This window comes from Acanthochromis polyacanthus, chromosome 7 (assembly GCF_021347895.1).
Source record: "Acanthochromis polyacanthus isolate Apoly-LR-REF ecotype Palm Island chromosome 7, KAUST_Apoly_ChrSc, whole genome shotgun sequence".
NCBI lineage: Eukaryota > Metazoa > Chordata > Actinopteri > Pomacentridae > Acanthochromis > Acanthochromis polyacanthus.
Window position 1 is genome coordinate 1,297,412 of NC_067119.1, and position 25,622 is coordinate 1,323,033.

Genomic DNA, 25,622 nt, shown 5'->3' on the forward strand with positions numbered 1-25,622 from the left:
TTAATTGTCAAGGCATCTTTTGTTTTATTCTTATTCATTTTTTTGACTCAACAAAAAAAAAAAAAAAAAAAACCGTTGGGACTTTAGTGGAAAAAAACGTTAATGCAAAAGAAACTTCCAAAAGTCACAAATGCAGCAACTTGATTTCAACAACAGAATTAAAAAAAAAAAAAAAAGAAGGGCGGTTCGGTAGGGGGTCGGCTGGATCTCCATCAACAGGAATGTAGAACGGCAGAGGGGCGGGGCCTACAGGGTGGGGGCGTGGCTACAGGAAGCAGGAAGGGGCAGGTGTTGAGCTCAGAGCTGCCCGCAGTCGGCAATGGCGAGCTTGGAGCTGGTTTTGCCGCTCTGGCTGCCTTTGGCCTCCATGGCCTTCACCACATCCATCCCCTCTACCACGCTGCCGAACACCACGTGCTTCCCGTCCAGCCTGAGGACAGAAGAGACGAAGTTTAAAAAAAAAAAACAAAAAAAAAACAAACAACCTGATTGACCAAAACAGCAGAAACAACTCAGGCTGAACTGCAGACAGTGTTTCTATAGAGAGGAAACATGGTAGGAGCATCAGGAGAACCAACTGGAGGTTCTGGAAGATGTTTCTTGAATGTCTTCAGAACCTGAGCTAACAAAAAACAAAACAAAGAAAAGCATTACACTAAAAAAGGAGAGAAGCTGTAGAAATCTAAAGTTTCCGTCACGAGGAGCCTCCATGTTCTCCAGTCCTGACATCATGTTTCCTAGAAGACGTCTCCACAGATCTAGGCTGTGTCCAAAATCACATACTAACGTACTACATACTACATTCTCAATGAGTATATACTGTATACTACGTACTATAAGTATGATTAGAATGCCGACCGTTCACACTGTAGTATACTACTCCGTTTCCCATAATGCATTTCAAACCTCCGACGACAAAAACCAGAAGTACGGCTATCAAATATCTCGGCTGAATGCCGGCTTCAGGTCGATTTTACGCTAACAAACAGTCGCATAATTAATGTGGTAATTTCAAGCCGGCACTCCTCATGCAGTTATTAGCCAGATTATGCGAATCATTTCAATTGTAGCTGCAGGCTACTGGAGGTAGCTGCTACTTGTTCTGTATGCAAAGCGAGCTGCTGCAACTAGCTGCTAGCATTCAGTAGCACGTTGTGAGGCGTCTGATAAATTTAAAACGTTGGTCAGAAAACGCCTATTTCTCAAATCTGTGGGGTGATTAGGATGACTACTTAACCACATAAAATAAAATAAAAATTGCCCCGGTCCGGCCACAGATCCCGCGGAGGCTTCCATTTCGGTGGATAGCTCGCAAAGCATTATGGGGCGGTTGAGTATGACTAGTGTGGTCACCGCGCATACTTAAAATTTTCCGGATATAGTATACATCCGGGTATTTGTCGCGTACTCAGTCTTTTCATACTATCTAATGTGAACGCACTACATACTTATTTTGACGTCACACCTAGTATGAGTAGTACGTTAGCATGCCATTTTGGACACAGCCCTAGTTTCTCTAGCTCCAGATGTTCTGGGTTCCTACCAGGCGGTCTTGGATGTGCAGATGAAGAACTGGGACCCGTTGGTGTTGGGGCCGGCGTTGGCCATGGACAGGATCCCGGGGCCAGTGTGCGTCAGCTGGAAGTTCTCGTCGGCGAACTTGGTGCCGTAGATGGACTTGCCACCGGTTCCGTTGTGGTTGGTGAAGTCGCCGCCCTGGTGTTCAGAAAAGAAAACATTAAAAATCAGAGGCTGAACCAGTGGAGGAAATGACCTATCCAGATCTGGAGAGTCAGGAAGGACTTTCTGCATTTGGTTTTCAAAATAAACACATTTGAGACGTCCTCAGAAAGTCATCGTCTGCCTAACTGAATATAATAATAAATAAACTCCATCTGTAGCTTCAGTTTAACGGCAAAGAAAAGCATCCCATCAAAAAAAATTACATACAACAAAAAAGCAAAAAACTGACAAGAACATGGACACCAAAATAAAAAAACTGACAAAGACAAAAAAACAAAATGACAATACAAAACAAAACAGTATTTAATCCATTTTTTAGGCTGAAACTTGAGGATTTGGTTCATATCAGAGCTGCAAAGACCAGCTGATGGGCAGGAAACTGATCAGTTGCCGTTCATTTTAGTCATTTTCTGGACAAAACTGGTTGAATTTGTGCCATCTGGAAACTCAGATTTGAAGTTTTTCTTTGCCCTAAACTGAAACTACAGGTGGATTTTACTCAGAACTCAAAGTTCTCATGTCTCAAGCATCTAAAACGAGCTCCGTTTAGAAAACTGAATCCTCCCCGACTCCCCAAACATCTAGACACTGCGTTACTAAACCTCACCTGGCACATGAAGTTGGGGATGACGCGGTGGAAGATGGAGCCCTTGTAGCCGAAGCCCTTCTCGCCGGTGCACAGGGCGCGGAAGTTCTCGGCCGTCTTTGGAACCACGTCAGGACGGAGCTGAAGGAACAAAAGCAAGCATCAAGACAGAGGACGGGACCAACAGATTCCAGAGAAAAATGGCTAAAATTACTCCAAGTCTGCCCCAAGTTGATTAATTCTGAATACAATGTCCAAAATAACAAATCTATCTGAAATTACTGAAACCTGAAAACGTTTCCAAGAATCACTGAGAAAATGTTTGAACATTTGTTCAAAACTGCTCAAATTTCTCCAAAAGTCACTGAAAAATGATCCAAAATGACTTCAACTTAAATGTGTGAAACACATCATCAGAAACTCCCCCAGATGTGTAAAATAACTGAAATAATTGTGCTAAATGATTTCAGTCATTTTGGACTAAATGTGACTGAAATATGAAAACTTGTTGAAAAGGACAGAAAAACTGGTCAAAATGGATCAAATAAATAGAAAAAATAAATTGGACAAAGTTACCCAGAATTTGTCCAAATTGACAAAAACTTTTGCAAAACCAGCAAAAAAAAAAGCTGAAAAGTAACCATCTGAAATTATATGAACTGGCTGAAAGCTGGTCGAAAATGACAGACCTGCCAATAGTTTGAAAAATGTTTTTAAATGCTTCCACATTTGTCCAAACATTTCACATTTGTGCAATACAGTCTAAAAATGACTTCAAACCCTTACAAAACAGAATGGAAATAGCATAGATTTTTATAAATTTGGACATTTTTGGCTGATTTAATGTTTCTTTGCTAAAGCTTTAAACTATTTTGGATTGAAAACTGGAAACTTCTTGAAAATGATTGAGAAAAGTGGTCAAAAAATGGATACAATGTCCTGAAGTAAATCAAACATACTGGATAAAATGACTCAAAATGTCCAAAACGACTTAATTCAAAGTAAACGGCCCAAAATTACACTAATTTATCTGATACAACCCGAACCCGGAAACTTGCTCCAACATCACTTAGAAAGTTGTCTAAAACGGATTTAAAATTGGTCAAAAATGGCTCAAATTTCTCCAAAATATATATTAAAAAAATGTGCAAAATGACTCCAAATTCGCTAAACACGTCTGAAGCCTGGAAACTTGTTAAAAAATAACTGAGAAAATTGGTCAAAAATGGATCAAAGCTCCTAAATTAATCAAAGAAGTTCACCAAAGTGACTCAAAGTTTGCCCAGAGAGTTACACTTGTCAAAATAAGTCAGAAATTACAAATTTATTTAATATGACAAACTTGTTTTTAAATTAAGAAAATCTGTTTAAAAATGGCTCAAATTTCCCAAAATAAAAAGAGGCTAAAATGACTCAAAATGTCCAAAATTAACACGCTAGCTGTGAGCCAGTGATCAGACTTTCTAACTTTGCTGCATTGAGTTGATAAATCTGTTCCCAGATCGACTTCTGGCTCCGGTCGGTTTATCAGAGACGTGCAGAGCAGCTCGTTATGCAACGACGCAAACACAAACCTGCAGGTCAGAGTCTCGAAAACTGATTTACAGCCGCAATGGCAACACGTTCACAAGTTAAATATTAGTTTCACCACCAGGAGGACAGAAACCCAAAACATTCACTGAAGAAAACCAAAGTGCAGCACCGGGTCGCTGTTCTGAGACTGAATGCGACGCTGCAGCACTGCACCACGCTGCATGTCGGGGAGGGGGGGGGCTGCTGCACGGCTTCATGCAGCAAGAACACGAGCTGCAGCTCCATAATGCAGGAGGTGGATCTGGTTACCTGAACACACCTGAGTTAATGTTTCTGGAGGTCAGAGGTTCATTTAGAGTTACAACAACTGGCATAATGACTGATCAACCACAGCTTTCTGATAGCTGCTGAGATAAAGACATATAATATTTTATCCACACGACCATTCAAAAGTTTGGGGTCACTTAGAAATGTTCTTATTTTGAAAGAAAAGCAGTTCATTTGGCAACGAAGACAACATTAAATGAATCCTAAAGCCAGTCTAGACATTACTAGCTTGATTTTCCTCTTAATTTTTGTCTCATTTTTATTATTTTGTCCCACTTTTGCCATTTTCAGACCCATTTTGACGAAACTCTGATAACATGTTAAACTGCAGAAACCTGAAACTAAACCTATAGCTGGTCCTTGATGAGCTGCAGGTGGATTGACTCCGTCCTCCTGCAGGTCCGACATGTTTCTCTGCAGTCTGTCGGTTCCGCCCATCACGGAGCACAAAATGGCTGGACCGTTAGCAGCATGCTAACCTCCTAGCTTGCAGATATAAATAACCTCCGTAACAATGGAGCCACTATCGACGCCATCATGACTTATGTAACGTACTGCTTACTCACAGCGGCCACGCGGAGCGGCTCGACGGGTACATCCGCATTTTTACGCCAGATAGGGCTCCCCTCCCCCCGCTGTCAGACAGCGCCGGAGCCGCGGAAGTTTCCAGAACCGCTGCATCGGATCAGCTAACATGCTAAAGTAAATACTGATGCTCACACCGAACTGTGGTCTGAATGCTTCCCACATCTGGGCTGAAATCACGGGGAGCAGCGGAGGTCCGGCGGTGCTGGAGGCCACAGAGCTGCAACAAAGAACCGCGCGGGCACACGGCGTCCGGTTAGCATAAGCTGCGGCTGCTAGCCGGCAGGACGGCCGGCCTGCTCTCTGCGGGGCGGTGGGCTTAACACACGGGGATTAAAAAAAACAAAACTGAACACTGACTCAGAGTTCACAGACGAAACGGTCCCGGTGCAGCTAAATCAGAATGACACCCCGATTGCAAGACAGGATTGAGACTCGCGTTTTAATTACTGCGGTATAACGATGCAGCTCCCACCACAGAACCATTAGCTCACTGTTAGCTTACTGTTACCCCTCCATTAGCTCAGCGAGCAGGGCTGGCTAGCAGCCACAAACACGTGCACATAGTCCCGCCATGACATCGGTGACAGACTGGGCGAACTGTCTGACGCGGAGTCGCTCAAGCCGCCGTTCACTCAGCGTCGGAGCCGTTAACCGACCAGACGGACACCGAGCAAAGCGGCTCCTCCAGCACCATTCAGCTGCCCGCAGGCTAACCCTCCTCCACCCTGCCCCCTGACACTCGCTACCGGCGACACGCTGCCTATGGCGGCCACTCACCTCCATCACGATCCGGCCAAGCGACTTGCCGTCGGTGGTGATGTCGAAGAAGACTCTGGGGTTGGCCATTTTACGGCTGCAGCGGAGACGGTGACTGAGAGTTTTCCGGTGAGGGGATACGGCGGGCCGCGAGGAACCGAAAAAGATGGAGGTGCGTGGATTAATTTTATATAAGACGCCAGTGGGAGGCGGGAAACCCCAGCGAGCCAATGAGTGACGCGGAGGGATTATACGGACACGCCTTTCAGCCAATGAGCAGCCGGAGCGGCAGAGTTTGGTTTTTACTGGTCTTTCATTTACCGACACATTTCATGGTGCGTTCGATTCTATCATCGGGCGGAGCCGCCGGTAGGTTTCCGGTCTGTCACCGCGTGACTCCGCCCCGTTTCGGTGTCCCAGTACAAAAACTAAATCGATGTGTACCGGAGCAGCGCGCGCCACAGGTGACTGACAGCTGTGGCTTCCAATCGGCGCAGCGCACGCAGAGACTGAACGTCGAGCCCTGCAGTGGGAGCGCGCTCCCGCTGTCGGGGTTAAACGTAGGTGCGCGGTCACGCGGTCAGGGCGCGGTCCGTCCTGTTCTCTGCACGCGGAACAAAGTTAATGGAAAGTTTCTGCAGTGACGTCACACAACGCTGCCTTCAGAGCTCAGTTTCGCCCAAAAATAACCTGAAATTAACCCAGAAATAACCTGAAAATAACCAAAAACTAAACCAATAATAACCTGAAATTAATCCAAAGGTAACCCAAAATTAACCGGACAATAACCTGAAATAAACCCCATAATATCTTCAAATAAATGGTTGAAGTTAGTGAAAATGTCAGCTAAAAATAACAATGGTTAACTCTAAGTAGTTATAAGTGACTAATAGTTAACTTACAGCAACAATAATACGCTAACAGCAATGACAGGTTGGTCAAAAATAATAATTTAGCTGTTAAATAGCTAAAAGTAAAGGATCAGTGGTAGAATCAGTCACTAAATGTAATGATGGTAGCAACAATGTGAATGTAGCTAAACACTGACTGTTCACTGGTATTAGTGATGCTAACAGAGTTCAATAATTCTCACTAAAGGCCAGTAAACAGCTAGAACATGACAGAGCTCTGCTGCTCAGCTGACTGTTTTAATAATCCACTCTTTGTTTCAGAGACTTTCAGAGAAAATGTCAGCGTTCTTTAACGGCAGTGTCTCGGTTGGAAAGATTTGCTGTTTCTTCATCTGATGTGATAAAAAACTGAACATCTTCTGCACTGAAAAATGATCTGAACCTGAACGACAAGTTCCAACGTGTTTTAGACGTCTGTCCAACTGAAAACATGAAGTTTTAACAGTCAACAGCAGTTTGACATTTTCTCTGAGTAAAATCATCAACAACCAGAACCACGAGCAGTTTCAATCAGAATCCTTAATATTCAAACTTTGTCTTTCATATAATTGCAAACAAGCTAACTTATATACAGTTTTAAAAAAGAAAGGACAAATAAATGTTAATAAAAACCATTAATATTTGTATAAACAGAGATTTTTAATGTGGACATTATTTACAGTAAATCATGCTTTAGTTTTCATAGTTAATGTGTAAATTAATACTTTGTTTTGTGATTTTATGAGTTATTATTTGTAATTTAACAAAACAGGGAACATCTGTACAACACCAGTGCATTGTTCAAAAGTTTATTTTCTTTCTTTTCCTTTATTTGAAAAAAATGTTTGTGTAAAATAAGACAAGAATGGTTCAAAGTAACTCACACTCCTCATACATTATTAAAACTACTCCCAAAACACTGAAAATTTGTGCAAGATAAGATAAAGATGGTCCAAAATAAGTTAAAGAAGATCCAAAATGACTTGAAATCTGTCTAGAATGACTCAAAAATGTCAAAAAAAAAAAGATTTCACATCTGTCCTAGAAGAATCAAAATCAGTATAAAATAAGATAAAAATGGGATAAAATGATTTCAAATCATCCAAAATCACATTAATGGAACATTGTTGGTCCTTGAAAATGGAAAAAAAAACTTCAGAATGTCCAATCCAGGCTGGTCTAGTGTCTCCATAATGTTCCTTTAAGTGTATATCTATGGATGGATCCATGTTTCCACTAAAATCCAGTCTTTGGTCCACATTTCTCCACCTGTTGAGGCTCTAACATCAGTAGAATCTGAAGTTGGACCACACAGAGGCTGGACACTTGTCCAAACTGACTCAAAATTTGTCTAAAAGAAGATCAAGGCTATCCAAAATAACTAAAAATCTTTGTTTAAAAAAGTCATGAAATTTGTCCAAACTGATTTAAACCTGTCAAAAATATCTTTTCAAAGTTATTCAAACTGTGCCCCAAAAATATTGTCCAAAATAACTCAAAACTTTCAGAAATCTCTTGAAACCTGTCAAAATTACTTAAAATTGTCCCAAATAACCTGAAATCTGCCCAATCTATCTTCAAATGTGTCCAAAATAAGATAAAGATTGTTCAGAAATGACAAAAAGTGCTACGACCACCATGCTTCATCATGATGCTGCCTCCACCATGCTTCAATCATGATGCTGCCTCCACCGTGCTTCACATCATGATGCTGCCACCACCGTGCTTCAATCATGATGCTGCCTCCACCGTGCTTCAATCATGATGCTGCCACCACCGTGCTTCACATCATGATGCTGCCACCACCGTGCTTCAATCATGATGCTGCCTCCACCGTGCTTCAATCATGATGCTGCCTCCACCGTGCTTCAATCATGATGCTGCCACCACCGTGCTTCACATCATGATGCTGCCTCCACCGTGCTTCAATCATGATGCTGCCTCCACCGTGCTTCAATCATGATGCTGCCTCCACCATGCTTCACATCATGATGCTGCCTCCACCGTGCTTCAATCATGATGCTGCCACCACCGTGCTTCACATCATGATGCTGCCTCCACCATGCTTCACATCATGATGCTGCCTCCACCGTGCTTCCCAGCGAGGATGGTGTGTTGGTGATGTGTAGTGGTTGGTGTTTATCAAACATAGCATCTAAATCTATTTTCAATTAACTGACATGACTTTCTAGAAATCCATTTCTACTTTGGTATTAGAGAGTGTTTGTTGTTATTTTATTCTGTAAAAAGCCAAATAAACGGACCAGAAGTTTAAATTTCCAAGGTGGGTGAACACTTTTCACAGGTGTGAAGTTTTTTCTACTTTGAATTTAGTTTTATTTCCCTAAAAACGACCTCGTTGCTCCTGCTGCTGTCTTGTTTCTGATTCTTTTAGAACAAACGGGAGAATTACTCGGTGTCTTTCCAGTGTGTGTTTATTAAATTACAAAGGTTATTATTTATGTTATTAGCATCATTACTGAATCATCATGTACACTTTTATCTGCTCCCAGAAGCCACTGGGGCATGGAGACGCCACGACTGTCTGGACTCTAGTCACTTTACAACATACAGAATGACAGGATGAAGATGAACCCTGGACTCTGCTCCTGGAGAACGGCCGGCCTTCATCTGGAGAACGGCCGGCATTCAGGACACCCCGAGCGCTGAGCAGCATTGGTCTTGTATCCTGTCGGTTGATGTGAGAAAATCCAGATGTGATTTTGACTGAGCCACGTGCAGGAAAACACTCCTGATCGATCATCTGGAACCTGCCGGAGAACCAGAGGAACCTGTGGATTCAGGTTCTGGTTTTTAAGATGTTAACTGGATCTCTGGGTTTGGTCAGCGCTCCATTTTCTGCCGGAACCTTAAGGCTGGTTTAGAACCTCGTCAACTTGAAGAACCGTCCTAAGGAACGTAGTCGGTTCTCTCAGTGTTTGTGGTTCTGCTGAAGATCCAACAGCTTCATCTGAACTCAGAGACCAGAACCAACACTTACTGGACGAAACCCCAGCAGAACAGGAACCAGAACATATGAAGAACTTTATGTTGGTGAACTTCAGAAGATCACATCGACTTTTCTTTGGTTCTAAAAATGTTCTAAGACGGTTCTGCAAGGTTCTAGTAATGTTCCCATCATTTTAAAAAATGTTCTTAAAACATCTGCTGAATGTCGCATTGAATGTTTTGTGGAAGAAAGTTCTACAACATCCATAAAAGATCTTCAGACCATCCTCAGAACACTGCAGGAAAACATTCTACGTTTGTTAATGTCACGTTACAGAAACATTCTGGTTTGAGAACGTTACTCAGTTCTCATCGCAGAACCTAAACCTCAGAGGAATCTAATCTAAATGGAGAAATGCCCTGAGAACGTTCTCTGAACATTAAAACATTCTCTGACATTCTTCTTAAAACCATCAGGCTCCTCCATAGAACTAAAATGAAGACTTTTCTGAAGAAGCAAACTCTGAAGCAACAGATTGATCAGTTCATCTTCTGATGGTCTCCAGATGTTCAGATTACAGAGAATCTCCAGCATCTGGATTAATGAAGCCATAACCAGCTGATCTGGATTAAACTAAAGCCATGTTTCCTGCAGATGTTGATCGTTGAGGTTTGTCCACCTCTAAGACGCTAATCTGACCACAGATCCATGAATATCAAAGTTCTGGGTTCAAAAAGCTGCTGAAGGTTCCAGCCTCTCTCTGTGGCTCAGTTTAAACCAGGTTCTCTTTAGGTTCGGATCTTCTCTGGACCCTCAAAGCCTTGAAGTTCACACGATTCTAACGTGTGTAGAACAGAAGCTCCTTCAAAGCTCGTCTCCACCTGTAGAACATCACACCAACATCTGGACTAGAGGTTCTGTCTCGTGTTTCCCTCCAGTAGGTCTGAGGTTCAACAGCAGTGATGGAATGAAGGATGAAGCATCGAAACACAGAATAAAAAAACAATAAAATAAGTCACCATAGAGTTCAACACATCAAAGAGTTCTCAGATTTAAAGTCCTTTTCTTGTTTCCGCTTCCAGACGAAGTATTTTACAGTAAAGTCTCTGCTCTACGTCCTGCTGCTGGTCTGGTTCCAGTTACGTTCAGTTGTTCTCAAACAGCGACAGCAGGTCGTCGTTGTTGTTGTTGGGGAGGTCTGGAGGTCCGAGGTAGGACAGCAGCTCGTCTGGGTTGGTCAGCTCTGGAAGCAGCTGCAGAAATAGACATGGAGAACGTTCAACAAGGAGTTCCTCAGGGTTCTATACCAGGTTCTCTGTATTATCATTTCATAGTACACACTTGCAGTACTTTTACTTCATTAAGTACTTGCTGAGCTCAGTTCAGGTTTTGGAATCAGAGTTAAATGAATGAATAACTCCTGATTAAAGTTCTCATTTAGTGGCAATTTCTGATTTATCTGCTTTGTTGTTTAGGACGTCATTAATAAGAGCAGATTAATTATTTATTAATAAAGGCAAATTTAACTTTAATAAGCAAGACATTTTTTAAAAATGTAGACAGATTTTGACACATTTTATGAATAAAGGAATCCAAATTTACTAAGAAAATAAACCAAAGACACAGTTTTACTTTCCTCTGTATTATAATTATTATCATTCTTATTATGAGAACATAAAGTAAAATCTGCTGAATAACAGTCTCAGTCTCCGTCTGGTTCATCATTACTGCATCTATCTATGTTATTATTACATAATATATTACTATTGTTGTTGAATAAGCTGTCTGGTTTCTACTTCTTACTGCATCTGTGTTATTATCATTAATATTTATAGTATTATTATTGTAATAGAATAAAACTCTCCGTCTGGATTCTACTTATTATTGCTATGTCTATCTTATTATAATTGATATTATCGTTGCTATTATTACTATTACTACTATTGTTGTTATTATTATAGAAAAAAATTCTCCATCTGGATACCACTTATAATTTATTATTGGTATTATTCTTATAATTTTTTATTCTCATCATTATTATTATAATTATCATGATTAATGATGTTTATTATTATTATTGTTATTATCATAAATATTATTATTATGGATACCACTCACGTCCAGAGAAGGTTCTGGAACCTCTGTAGACCCGCCCAGGCTGAAGGAGCCGTCGCCTTGGAGACGGGGATTCTGGTTGCTACGCTGCATCATCTGGTTCCCGCCCCCGAGCTGGGGGTTGCCATGGAGACCCTGCGACTGCTGCTGGGAGAGAGGAGCACCATGGGAGGTGGAGTCCAGGCGGCCGGAGACGGACATCTGAGGGGACAGGAGACAGTCAGAAACCTTGTAGCGTCCCCTATTGATCACAGACTGTCGATCGATCAGTACCTGGACGGCCAGCGGGTGTGGGGGGGCTTGTCGGGGGTGAGGAGGGCGCTGGACAGCTCCGACTGGTAGGACAGGGGTGGAGGACCGGGGGAGGAGAAGTCCCCCCCAACACCTGGAGTACCGGGACCACCGAAGTCTGAGAACCCGGCAGACTGACCGGGATAGGACGGAGCTGAGGACAGATCAATACAAGCATCAATACAATGATCAGATCAGACCCTTCTGTGAAGCTTACTTAGTGGAACGTTCCCAATAGGTTCTCTGAAGATTCAGCAGGCAGTAACCTTCAGGAAATCTCCAGGGAATGTCCTGGGAACGTTCTTTGGACGTTCTCTGAAGGTTAACAAACATCAGGGAACCATCAGAGAACGACTGGGTAGTGTTCCCTGGATGTTAGTTAAAGGTTCTCTGATGTTCCCTGAAGCAGACAGTGATTACTGAGAACCTTTAGGGATCGTTTGGGGAACGTTCCCTGGATGTTGGTCCACCCTACCTGGACCAGGGTAGTCCGGTGTGCTGCTGCTGGTCCCGCCACCTGCAGGGAGGGGGGGTAGGGCATGGGGGAGGAGGAGGGGCCTGTGGACGAGGGGGCGGGGCCTAGTGACGCGATCATCTCCATGACGCTGGGCAGAACCATGTGACTCGGGCTGAGGGTCCGGCAGCGCTTCAGAACCGGACCGTCCGACTCCTCCTTCACATGGAGGTCCGGCTTCACCGGAACCGGCTTCCAGCTGCAGACCGGATCGATGGTGATCTCCTCGTACTCAGAACTGAGGACACAATCAGAACCAGGAGGAACCGGTCAGAACCAGGAAGAACCAATAGGAACCATTCAGAACCAGGAGGAATCAAAAATAAACCAGTCAGAACCAGAAGCAATGTTTAATCATCTGGTTCCGAGGAGGTTCTTTGGAAGTTCTGAGGAGGGTTCTGACTGGTCCATTGGGTTTTATCTGCTATACTTGTAGAAGTTCCACTGAAGGTTAAAGCTTTCTTACTTCTGGACGTAGATGAGGATCCCCAGCATGTACTGGTCCACCTCCAGACCCTCCAGAAGAGCCGTTTTACTGAACAGAACCAAACACAAGCTGGTTATTCTACTGGAGGTACACTTAGGTCATCATTACAGCTGATTGTTATTATTAGTCATCTAAATATACTCTGAACGTTCTTATCATGTCTATTATTACTATATAACATCTATGCTGTCAGATGTTCCTACTTGCAGACGGGACACCTCCAGGTTCCTCTCTCACAGTTCAGCTGAAGGTACGACTCCAGATCAAAGCACTGAAACAAACGGATCAATTAGTAAACCCGGTCCTGATCAATAGGACTGATTGGTCAGTTAAGGGCAGGGCTGTGATTGGCTCCCACCTGGACGTGTCGACAGTCGTGTCCTCTGGCGGGCAGCTGGATGCGGCGGAACGTGATTGGACACTTCAGAGAGACTCTGATGGCCGTCTGCTCCACTCCGTCCTCTCCGTTTAACCCGGGGGTTCCAGGGATGGAACCGCTGCTGAAGTTCCTCTTTACTGAAACACACACTACTGCATTAGTACTACTAGTATTAATACTGAAACACACACACAGTAATGCATTAGTACTACTAGTATTAATACTGAAACACACACACAGTAATGCATTAGTACTACTAGTACTACTACTATTAATAATGAAACACACACAGTACTGCATTAGGTCTCAACTAGTACTAATACTAGAAGTACTAATACTGAGACTAACAGAGAATTTAATTCAAAGGTCCAACATCAACAGAAACCTGCTGATCAGCTCATAAATCTGCTGATACTACTCGTACTATTAGTACTACAGATACTACTAATACTGAGCTGGGACTACCACTAATAGTACTATCTATGTATATGTATATAGACAGATTGCATAGATAGATCAGATACACTCACTGTCCTTAGATAGATGGAAAGATATGGATAGGTAGATATTGATAGGTAGATATGGATAGGTAGATATGGATAGGTAGATATGGATAGGTAGATATGGATAGGTAGATATTGATAGGCAGATATGGATAGGTAGATATGGATAGGTAGATATGGATAGGTAGATATGGATAGGTAGATATGGATAGGCAGATATTGATAGGCAGATATGGATAGGTAGATATTGATAGGTAGATATGGATAGGTAGATATTGATAGGTAGATATGGATAGGTAGATATGGATAGGTAGATATGGATAGGTAGATATGGATAGGTAGATATGGATAGGTAGATATGGATAGGTAGATATTGATAGGTAGATATGGATAGGTAGATATTGATAGGTAGATATGGATAGGTAGATATGGATAGGTAGATATGGATAGGTAGATATGGATAGGTAGATATTGATAGGTAGATATGGATAGGTAGATATGGATAGGTAGATATTGATAGGTAGATATTGATAGGTAGATATGGATAGGTAGATATTGATAGGTAGATATTGATAGGTAGATATGGATAGGTAGATATGTATAGGTAGATATTGATAGGTAGATATGGATAGGTAGATATGGATAGGTAGATATGGATAGGTAGATATTGATAGGTAGATATGGATAGGTAGATATGGATAGGTAGATATGGATAGGTAGATATGGATAGGTAGATATGGATAGGTAGATATTGATAGGTAGATATGGATAGGTAGATATTGATAGGTAGATATGGATAGGTAGATATGGATAGGTAGATATTGATAGGCAGATATGGATAGGTAGATATGGATAGGTAGATATGGATAGGTAGATATTGATAGGTAGATATGGATAGGTAGATATGGATAGGTAGATATTGATAGGTAGATATTGATAGGTAGATATGGATAGGTAGATATTGATAGGTAGATATTGATAGGTAGATATGGATAGGTAGATATGTATAGGTAGATATTGATAGGTAGATATGGATAGGTAGATATGGATAGGTAGATATGGATAGATTTAGAATGTACTGTTCCGTACTCTTGGTGACACAGTGCTCTGCAGGAAGCAGCCTCTTCTTGATCAAACCCTGAAGAACGGATCGAACTGATGGACGATGAACCAGCTGGAGGACGAACAGGTGAGACTGAGGACAGAGAGACAGCAGGTTACACCTGATCATAGGTTAGTGATCACAGAGTCTGATTATTGATCATCAGTCTGTGATGGAATATTCTGTTTATCTCCTCTCTGACAGTAAACTGAAAGTGTTTGGAAAAAAAAAGATGATAGATGTATGTGTATGTAAATCTATCACAAATGTATGTATGGTACATAAATGTGTGTGTTCTTACACAGCAGCAGGCCGTGACGGTGATCTGGATGGTGTTTCTTCCCGGCTGACACACCTGCTTCAGGTACAAAGGCTTATGGGAGGTTTTATTGTCGCCTCTCTCGATGGTGAGAGGAGTCGCGTTGACGCTCACCTGAGGACAGACAGGAAGTAGACGCAGGTGATGCTGAGCTCCAACCAATCAGAGCAGAGAAAAAAGATCAGCAGCAGGAGTCTGACCTGGACGGAGGCCGGCCAGTTGGTGTTCATCTGCCGGTCCTCGTGGTGGTAGCACTTAAACTGCAGCTCCAGGTCGGGTCTGAAACAGGACACACGTTTTACTTCATCACACATCAATAGAACTGTCTGTTGTTTGTTGTTACTGCGTGTTGTGTACTGCTGTTGTTTACTGTTGTTGTTTACAGCATGTCGTTACCTCAGGATGAGTGTTTTGTAGACGGTGTCTCGCAGCTGGAAGACGTGGTTGCTGACGGCCAGGTTGTGCTCTAATCTGAAGGGCTCTAGGACCACACCGTCTCTCACCGGAAAGGTCAGCCGCAGGTCGTCGCTGGGGTTACCTGAGGACAGGAAGTCACCGCGGTCACGCTTCCTGTGACATCACTACTGACAATAATAACACTGTTGATAACCAGACTATTTAACTGATAAAAATCCTGTTATTAAACTGATATTATTCTGATGGTTTTAATGAATTTATTTCTGAATAACTTTCACAGTTAATAATCTGATTATTTCATTACATCAAAGATGAAATTTAAATCCACTGATAATAAAAAATAATGTGATTATTTAACAGATGAGAATAAATCAGACCTTTTGTGGGACTAATCTGATTGTTTTACTGATAATAAAAACGTTATTTCACCGACAATCTAATGATGTCACATTTAGTCTAATAATCAGTTAACGATATTTATTTGTTGCCAACTGTCAGGCTGCTCCTCTTTTTATTTAACCAGTGATTTCATTAAACATGATCATTTTTACATATATCTCCCTATATTGATAATAATCTGATTATTTAGTTCTGTCTGTCGATAACCAGATGTGACATTTCACTGACTCAGACTAATGACACTTCCTGCATCTGATCGATGGACCACCTGCTGGTTATTGATCACCTGTGGGTGGGGGCGGGGCCAGGCTAGCCATGTTGGGTTTGATGTCGGGCAGGAAGGACGAGGGCGGCGGCTTAACGTCACTGTTGCCTGGCGACATGTAGGGCGGCGCCATGGAGCTGCCGGGGGTGATGGGAGGGGTCGGGTTTCCAGGAACAGGAGAGGAGGGGTAACCTGGCAACCCTCGCCCCGGCTACCAGAGAGACAGACAGACGGAGGATAAAGATTAATACCCAAATAAAGCCATGAGTCAGAACAGTCCCCAAAAATACAGAAACATCTTCATAATACACAAAATTTGTTCTAATATATGAATATTTTCATAATACAAGAAGTCATCCTAATACTAAAAAAGTCCTCATAATCAACAATAGTCCTGATACAGCAGAAAAATGATCATTATACAGAAATGTTCTTATAGGTTATGATTGTTTGCAATAAACAAAAAAGCCCTCACAACACAAAGTCCTTGTAATACAGAAAAGCTCTCATAATATATTTTCACCATACAAGAAGTCTATGTAACACAAAAAAGTACCTGTAAAACTGGAAGCTCTACATACTACAGAAGAGTCCACTTAATATTAGGGCTGGACCCGAATATCCCCAATATCTGTTCACTACGGCGGTATCTGGATATTAATTTTGGTGTCCTGATAACACACAAAAGTCCTGATAACACACAAAAGTCCTGATAACACAGAAAAAGTCCTGATAACACACAAGTCCTGATAACACACAAAAAGTCCTGATAACACACGAAAAGTCCTGATAACACACAAAAGTCCTGATAACACACAAAAGTCCTGATAACACACAAAAGTCCTGATAACACACGAAAAGTCCTGATAACACACAAAAGTCCTGATAACACACAAAAGTCCTGATAACACACAAAAGTCCTGATAACACACAAAAAGTCCTGATAACACACAAGTCCTGATAACACACAAAAGTCCTGATAACACACTAAAGTCCTGATAACACAGAAAAAAGTCCTGATAACACAGAAAAAGTCCTGATAACACAGAAAAGTCCTGATAACACAGATAAAGTCCTGATAACACAGATAAAGTCCTGATAACACACAAAAGTCCTGATAACACACAAAAAGTCCTGATAACACAGATAAAGTCCTGATAACACACAAGTCCTGATAACACAGATAAAGTCCTGATAACACACAAAAAGTCCTGATAACACACAAAAAGTCCTGATAACACAGATAAAGTCCTGATAACACACAAAAGTCCTGATAACACACAAAAAGTCCTGATAACACACAAAAGTCCTGATAACACACTAAAGTCCTGATAACACACAAAAGTCCTGATAACACACAAAAAGTCCTGATAACACACAAAAGTCCTGATAACACAGATAAAGTCCTGATAACACACAAAAGTCCTGATAACACACAAAAGTCCTGATAACACACAAAATTCGTCACGATACATGAATGTCTCGATGATAGTGGAAAGTCTTTAAATTATAGGAACATCCGATGTTATTAGAATTACGGAAATGTCCTCATATGACTGAAAGTTACCTTGGGGTAGAAAAGTCCTTATAAATCACCATAAAACTGAAAAGATCTCACATTAAAATTGAAATATCTAAAAGCTCTCACCCCAGACGGCTGGTTGAAGGAGTTGTAGACTCCAGCGGCGCCCCCTGTGGTCAAAGTGTTCAAACCTCCACCCTGACCATTAAACTGGTCCTGCTGCTCAAACAATAACAGATCATTCAGTATCAGTTATTGATCTGCTCCATGCAGCTTTTATGATCATTAATTCATTTACACAAGGTCAGATGAACTAGCTTAGCCTGCTAATGCCGCTAACCTTGTAGTACTGTGAGTTGGGGGGTCCGGAGGGGGGGTACTGTGGGAGGGGCATCTTGTGGCTCTGATAGGAAGGGGAGGAGCCAGATCGCTGGGGGGCGGAGCCTGGACCTGTAGGTAAACACACAGAAACAACTGTGAGGCCAACAGTGTTTGTGCTAAGCTAAGCTATCACTGCATAGTTTAACTCTAAACTGTGTTTTATTCTTTAATTCATTATTTAGTCTCACCTGGTTTCATTGAATCAGTTTTTACTGGAGAGTTACTGGCTAAGCTAAGCTAATGGCTAACAGAACTCTTTAGATGCAGTAAAAACAGGAAAGGTTTGATTTATGGACTATCTGGAGATCTTTAGTGTTGGAAATCTCACTTCTATCATATGGCCTTTTCTAAACCATATTGGTTGGAACTATTTGATCTTGTTTATCTGCCTGGGTGGTTCTGGTCTCTAATAATAATTGTTAATAATCTAGTATTACCTGGGTGGTACTGCATGTTGGGTCCAGAATACGGTCCTGGTCCGGCGTGGCCCCCTACTGCTGAACCCGGCATGGACCCACCGGTTCCTCCAGAACCAGACATGACGTTCACATTGGACCCGACCGGAACACTGTACTGCTGAGACATTCCTGGGAAAGGCTGAGGACAGAAACTAGATTCAATATTCTGCTTTGGAGCTCAGTAAATAAATATGAAATAGATATAAAATCAATATAAAATAAATATAAGATAGAAAAAAAATATAAAAATATAAATATAAAATAAAGAATATAAATATAAAAGACAAAATAAACATAAGATAAATATAAAGATAAATTCAAAAATAAATATAAAACTGATATAAAATAAATAAAAAATAATTTGAAAATAAATTTGAAAATAAATACAAACGTTATTTAATTATAATATAAACATAAAATATAAAATGACTTTTAAATAAATATAAATTGTTATATACAGCTCCCTCCATAATTATTGGCACCCCTGGCTAAGATGTGTTGAAAAGCCTTAAAATAAATTCTATTTTTATTGCAGAAGCATACTCTCATGCTGAAAATTGTAGAAAACGTATTCTAGGAGAGATTAGGTGCTGTTCAGGGATACATCAGGGGTGCTAATAATTGTGGCACACATGATTTCATGTAAAAGAATTATTTCTGAATGTGTGATTTTTTTCCCCCACTGAATAAATGAACTTGAATTAAAGGTCGGATTTTCCTCTTTTTTCCATTGTGGTCCTATAGTATTTAGAAAAAAACTGAATTTATTACAAGCTGAAGAACCCATCTTAACCAGGGGGAAAATAATTATGTAGATAAAAAAAATTGTAAAATAAAAAATAAACATAAATAAAAATATAAAAAGATAGAAAATGATATAAAATAAATAGAAAACAAAGATACAGTGGCTATAAAAAGCAGGTTTAATCTGATCTCTCCACACCTCAGAGCTGTAGGGACGTTTCAGACCCTGTGGGGGTCTCAGGTGTCCCTGCTGAGGTCCGTGGCCGTAGTTTGGGGGCTGGGGGACCCTCTGTGGACCCCCTCCAGACCCGTACATGGGGCCCATGGACGGCGGCCCCCTGCTGGGCCCCGGACCGGGACCCATACCTCCTGGAGCCATGCCTGGGGGGCCGCGGGGGCCGCTGTGGGCCATGAACTGGTTGTTGTAAGCCGGACCCCCCATCTGGAAACAGAACAGACCCGATGACATCACACATACTGATGACATCACAGTGGTGATGTCAGGGCTTCTTGATGCTTTTATTTTAATTTCTCATCATTATTTTCCAGTTTTATTGGATTTCTGCAGCTCTGTCTTTGATTCATTCTTATTTTTCGGCTTCTTTTAATGTTCATTTAACAACAATGTTTCTGGTTTTTGGTGCTTCTCAGCTCATGTAGTCGATGGAAGCTCTGATTTCACTCCATCACTGCACAAACAGAAGATAAGAACCAAAGATCTTATTTGTGCCTCAACAGATCTGACGTTTACCACCAGAATAATGCAGCTGAACACTTCCAGGTCTGGATTTTCATCTCCTGTCTGTTTAGTTTAAAACTAAATGTTAAAACAATAAATGAATCAGGTTTATATGAGGCTGTCTGACTGATCTCTGAACATTTTACCCCCTTTAAAATGATAGTTTGAAAAATGTTCCTAATTTTTTATCAAACCAGCTAAAAGTTTTCTTCCCTGAAACCATTTTTACAAGCGAACGGGATATTCTGTTCTGTTCAGGATTATTGATTATTTTCTGTTATTTGATCCATAAAAGTTCCTCATATTAAGCAAACGCTGTCTTACAGTTTAATTTACTAAACATGGTCGTATTATCTGCTGTTGAGGATGATTTCTGTGTTTTATTAATATTCAGTTCTGTTCATGAACTACTGAAAATGACATCATGAATGCAGATTAAAAGGACAAAGAGAAAAATGAAGGAATAGTCATGATTATTAAGTTTTGTAAATTACAAATATAATGTATATATAAAGGATATAAAATAAATATAAATTAGAAATAAAATAAATATAAAATACACAATAAACAGAAAATAGATAAGAAATAAATATTAAATAGATATAAAATCAACAAAAAATAGAAAAATATAAGAAAAAAATAACATAAAATAATTCTAAAACCGATGTAAAACAAATCTTTAAAAGATATAAATCTAAAATAGATATAAAATAAATCTAAAAGTTATAAAATAGATATATTAGAAATAAATGTAAAATAAACAAAACAAATGCAAAATTAATCAAATAAATCTAATATAGATATAAAATGAATATAAAAGATATTAAAGATAGAAATAAAACTAAAATAAACAAAAAGCAAAAAATAAAATTATGAAACAATCTAAAATAGAAATAAATATAAAATAAATAAAAAATAGACATGAAATAAATCTAACATATAATACATATAAAATAAATACAAAGAATATAAATTAGAAATAAAATAAATCTAAAAAGATAAAATAAAGCTAAAACATATCAAATAAATATAAAACAGATATACAAAAATAAAATAACATAGAATAAATAAAATACATATTTAAGATATGAAATAGATACAAATTAAATCTAAGATAGATGTAAAATAAATATAAACTTATAATAAAATAAATAGAAAACAAATATCCTGCAGGTTGAATCTGATCCGGTTTATTCTCTGCAGAGTTGTGGGAGGTTTCAGTAAAACTAAGTTTTCTAAATAATCTCTTAGACGACCAGCAGGGGGCGCCGTGACTCAGCTGGTCTCCATCCAACCAATCAGCAGCCTCCTCCTCCTCCTCCTCCTCCTCCTCCTCCTCACCTGTCCGTAGTTCATCTCCTGGTTCTGTTTCTCCTGAATGGCAGCAACGGTTGCCGTGGCGGTGGCGGTTGCCGTGGCAGCGGCAGCGGCGACGGCGGCGGCTGCAGCGGCCTGAGTGAAGTCAGCAGAACCTCTGGAGCCTCCGGGGTTGGACGGGTAGCTGCAGGGTTTAGTTCACACAGTTAATGCAGATCAAACATCAGCTGAAGGAGCCAGAAACAACAAACACAAGTATGCAGATTACAGATTAGAACTACTGATGAATATGTTCTAAAGTTCTCTTTTCTGATAACCTGATGTGTCGACATGGACGGCATTAAACTGAGTTATTTTTTGTTGTTTTTCTATCAGATTAGCATTTTTTTTTCACTAGTCAAAGTAAGATTTTACCGTGACATGCATCTGTGTCATTATTGCATAAAAAGGTGCAAAAATTACACTCAGAGAAGTAAAAATGAGACAAAAAGAGGCAAAAATAACACTAAAACAACTTAAAATGGCACAAAAAAGGTACAAAATGATACAAAATGAGCAAAAATAACAAAAAGGAGCAAATATGACAAAAAAAATGGAAAAATGACACAAAAAGAAGTAAAAATGAGACTAAAGGACCTAAAAATGAGACCAAAGTTTGCAGGAATGACACAAAAAGACGCCTCTCCAGGTAAAAACTCACTGTGACTAATTTGTCGGAACAAAACCAGACGCTAACTGATAGCGACTGTGATGCTAATCCTGCTAGCATAAACGTGGTGTAGCGCCCCACCTGCCCTGGTAGCCCCCCGGTCCTCCAGCGTAGCCCCCCCTGACCGGCCGTACATGCCCTGGTTCATGTAGCCTTTGCTGGGCTCTCCGTAGCTCTGCTGGCCCATGTAGCCTCCAGGACCTCCGGCCAGACCCGGACCTCCAGGACCCTGCATCATGGGCCCCCCTCCTGGGTTGGCCCCCGGCCCCATCACCCCTCCACCCAGACCCTACGGACACAGGACGAACTGTTAGCAGCTGGTTAGCAGACGGCAGGAACACGACTAGTTTAGCAGACTAGTTTAGCAGACTAGTAGCCCAAATGGCTAATAAACAGACACTGGGAGTACTGGTTTATTCCCCACTCAGATTACCACGTTTTACTGAGTATGACTAGTTTCTATCAACGTTGACCAGTTTATTAAACACTTTAACTAGTTTCTCAGTCATGCCTGTCCTGGCCGGTGATGTCATACCTGGCTGGCCGAGGGATTGGTCAACCCCCACACGGTGGTTACCACGGAGAGCGATCCTGTGGGCTGATTGGTCGGCTGCTGCCAGCTGGAGGGATCGTAGGGATACGAACCGTCACTGAAGACCATCAGAGGAACAGATTCAGGTTTTATAGGTGAAGTTATGAGAAAATAAAAGACGGGTATTAATAATTAATACGTCAACAATATCTGAACAAATAAGATTCACGAGGATTAGAAAAAATATTGACTAAAAAGACAAAAGTAGGATTAAAGTGATAAATGGTAAAAAGTCATAATTATGAGACGGAAAGAAAAAAAAGAGAAACAAAAAGTGGAAAATTCTGATTAAAAATTAAAGATTATAAAGCAAACATTAAGTTAGAAATCAGAATTTATAAATAAAAACTAAAATAAAAAACATGATAAAACAGCCCAAGTCTGAACTATAAAACTATGATAAAAGAAAAAAGACAAATAAAAGTAAAAATTATGAAACAAAAGGCAGCAATTGGACATAAAAAAGAAAAAATTATAAAATAAGTCAGAATGGGGGAAAAAGCAAAAAATAAAATAAGAAATTTTAAAAAATCTAAATTTTGACAAAAAGCAAAAATTCTGAAATAAAACGTTTAAAAGATTATAAAGAAAATAATATTAAAATAAGAAATCTAAAGATCAACAAATAAAAATGTAGATTTAATACGACATTTATGACATAAAATGTCAAAATCATGAAATAAAACGTGTGACAGAAATAAATCTAAATATTAAGAATAAAAACTCAGCTTTGACCTTAATAACTAAAGGCTGGGATTAAAACGTGGATGCCTGAGTTAAGGGCTTCAGGTGAGTTTACCTGTGAGGGTTGTTGGCCAATCCAGCCTTCATCTGGTTCAGAGGGTTCATGGTGGGCGGAGCCACGGTCCGATCAGACAGACAGACGGGCTGCTGGCAGACAGACAGACAGTTAGATGGGACACTACGTTTCCCATCATCCTCTGCTGTGACACAAACTGGAGTGCCTGTATATCAGAGTGGCGACATGACGGGTCCAAAAAATTTTGGTCACGTGATCTATAGGAGCCATTTTGTTTCCAATTCATGAACGCCGGCTTTTCCTGTTAATGTTGTTTACACCACAGAGAGTAATTCTAGGTCTTTTTTCGCTTCCTAAATACCTGAAAAATGACGGGCTGTTGTGCCTTTGGGTGCACAAATCGATCGGAGAAGAGATTCCACATGTTTAGATTTCCCAGTAATAGTGAAAGAATGAAACTGTGGGAAAATAAAGTCCAGAGAGTGGGATGGAAACCGACTTCATCATGGTTTTTGTGCCAGGTTAGTCCATGTATGTACTTTCATGTTATGATGTATGGGTGAATGACAGATAGAAAAGTTTGATGTGATTTTAGGCAGTTGTGGTTATTTTGACTTTGACCATTTTCATGCATGGAGATGCATGAAATACGGGCCGCTGAAGTTTAACGGGGTAACCCGTTAAACTTCAGCGGCCCGTATGTGCAAACGTATTTTACTAAATTGACCGAAGCTGCAAACTCGATGATAGAAACATTATACACCCATGGAAAGCTTAGATTCTCATGAATCCGCCGGTATAAACCACTTTCAGATGTGATTACCACAGCGGGTGAGAAAAACACATTTGTCCGACAACACAAGAAGTATTCAGTCAACTGGGCAAGGAATGGAATGTCGCACCAGCGCTGTACGAGGCACTAGAAGAGTTCACATGCAAGTTGTATGTGTCCAACAGCAAAGTGGCAAAAATCAATGATCTGCAGTATCACTTATTTTGCACAAAAAAGGGTGAAGTAGAATCACATCAACTGCCACCATGTCAGGATTGCCTATACAAACACATTCAACGAGCGAATTATCAAACCGCTATATGGCGACGTTGTTTAATGAGTCACCCTGATGTTCCAAGCCCAGTTGGCCACGGATGGAGTATGGAAACAGTTGAAGGACAAAGTAAGCTAGCTATTGACTGGATGGATGGTTTTCCAGCCCCATGTTCGGTCCTGGAACTGCTGAAGGTCATGCAAAGCACCTGAGTGTACATGCACTGCAAATGGACTGAGGTGCACTCACATGTGCAAACTTAAAACCTGTACTAACCAACCAAATGATGAGGAAGAAAGTGAAGTGGACATATCAAGTGAAGCCTGATTATTTAATTATTCTCACAACCTTAAAAACTATAACATATGCAAGCTCAGCGTTGTGTAAGAGGTTTTCAGTGTACAGAGTGGTTATTCATAATCAGTAAAATGTCTATAAACCAGTGGTTTCTGCCATGTTTACATATTCTGCTGTAGATATTGAAACATTCCCCTGATGTCATGTATATTGATAATTCAATATTAGCTTAACACAAACATTGGCTTTTATTCCTTGTGGTCACCATGTACGATGTGTTCGTCATTAGTTATAATGCTTTGTAGAAAAAGAGCTTCATGTAGACTTTGTATATAGTTTAAGAGAAACAAAGAGATTAAATTGTAATAAACATGCTTTGTCTTGCCAACAGATATAAAAAGAGAGGGGGGGGGAGAGGGGGGGAGAGAGAGAGAGAGAGAGACAGAGGGAGAGAGAGGGAGAGAGAGGGGGGAGAGACAGAGGGAGAGAGTGGAAGAGAGAGAGAGGGAGAGAGAGAGACAAAGGGAGAGAGGGGGGAGAGAGAGGGAGAGAGTGGAAGAGAGAGAGAGACAAAGGGAGAGAGAGGGAGAGAGAGGGGGGAGAGAGGGGGGAGAGACAGAGGGAGAGAGGGGGGAGAGAGAGAGGGAGAGAGAGAGACAGAGGGAGAGAGGGGGAGAGACGGGGGAGAGAGAGAGACAGAGGGAGAGAGGGGGGAGAGAGAGGGGGAGAGAGAGAGACAGAGGGAGAGAGGGGGAGAGACGGGGGAGAGAGAGAGGGAGAGAGAGAGACAGAGGGAGAGGGAGAGAGAGAGAGGGAGAGAGAGAGAGGGGGGAGAGACAGAGGGAGAGAGGGGGGAGAGAGAGGGAGAGAGAGGGGGGAGAGAGGGGGGAGAG

At 40.9% G+C, this 25,622-nt stretch overlaps 1 protein-coding gene, 2 long non-coding RNA genes and 1 pseudogene across 4 annotated transcripts; 2 read left to right on the top strand and 2 right to left on the bottom strand.

The window, feature by feature from the left end:
• On the bottom strand, positions 1 to 5,720 carry ppiaa (peptidylprolyl isomerase Aa (cyclophilin A)). The gene is made up of 4 exons (XM_022211664.2): positions 5,555 to 5,720; positions 2,351 to 2,470; positions 1,544 to 1,716; positions 1 to 430 (listed from the first exon to the last, which is right to left on the bottom strand). The coding sequence occupies exons 1-4, from the start codon at positions 5,621 to 5,623 to the stop codon at positions 298 to 300; spliced, it is 495 nt and encodes a 164-aa protein (XP_022067356.1). The 5' UTR covers positions 5,624 to 5,720; the 3' UTR covers positions 1 to 297.
• On the top strand, positions 5,589 to 11,072 carry LOC127534713 (uncharacterized). Its single transcript, XR_007943070.1, has 2 exons — positions 5,589 to 5,705; positions 8,937 to 11,072. It is a non-coding gene; the product is annotated as an uncharacterized LOC127534713 (long non-coding RNA).
• The window catches only part of LOC110963341 (zinc finger MIZ domain-containing protein 2-like), a 23,506-nt pseudogene continuing 6,724 nt past the window's right edge, over positions 8,841 to 25,622 (bottom strand).
• Positions 13,290 to 14,740, top strand: LOC127534720 (uncharacterized). 2 transcript variants are annotated; one of them, XR_007943085.1, is made up of 3 exons: positions 13,290 to 13,734; positions 14,155 to 14,448; positions 14,561 to 14,740. It is a non-coding gene; the product is annotated as an uncharacterized LOC127534720 (long non-coding RNA). The 2 variants fall into 2 exon arrangements; XR_007943086.1 differs by having other exon boundaries at positions 13,290 to 13,720; positions 14,183 to 14,448.

Bases quoted from the DNA above. Each gene is read 5' to 3' on its own strand.
- ppiaa (XM_022211664.2), bottom strand. From the start codon at position 5,623: ATGGCCAACCCCAGAGTCTTCTTCGACATCACCACCGACGGCAAGTCG. The intron at 2,471-5,554 runs GTGAGTGGCCGC...TTGTTCCTTCAG, and splicing joins TTGGCCGGATCGTGATGGAG to CTCCGTCCTGACGTGGTTCC. The intron at 431-1,543 runs GTAGGAACCCAG...TTCTGTCCTCAG, and splicing joins TGCACATCCAAGACCGCCTG to GCTGGACGGGAAGCACGTGG.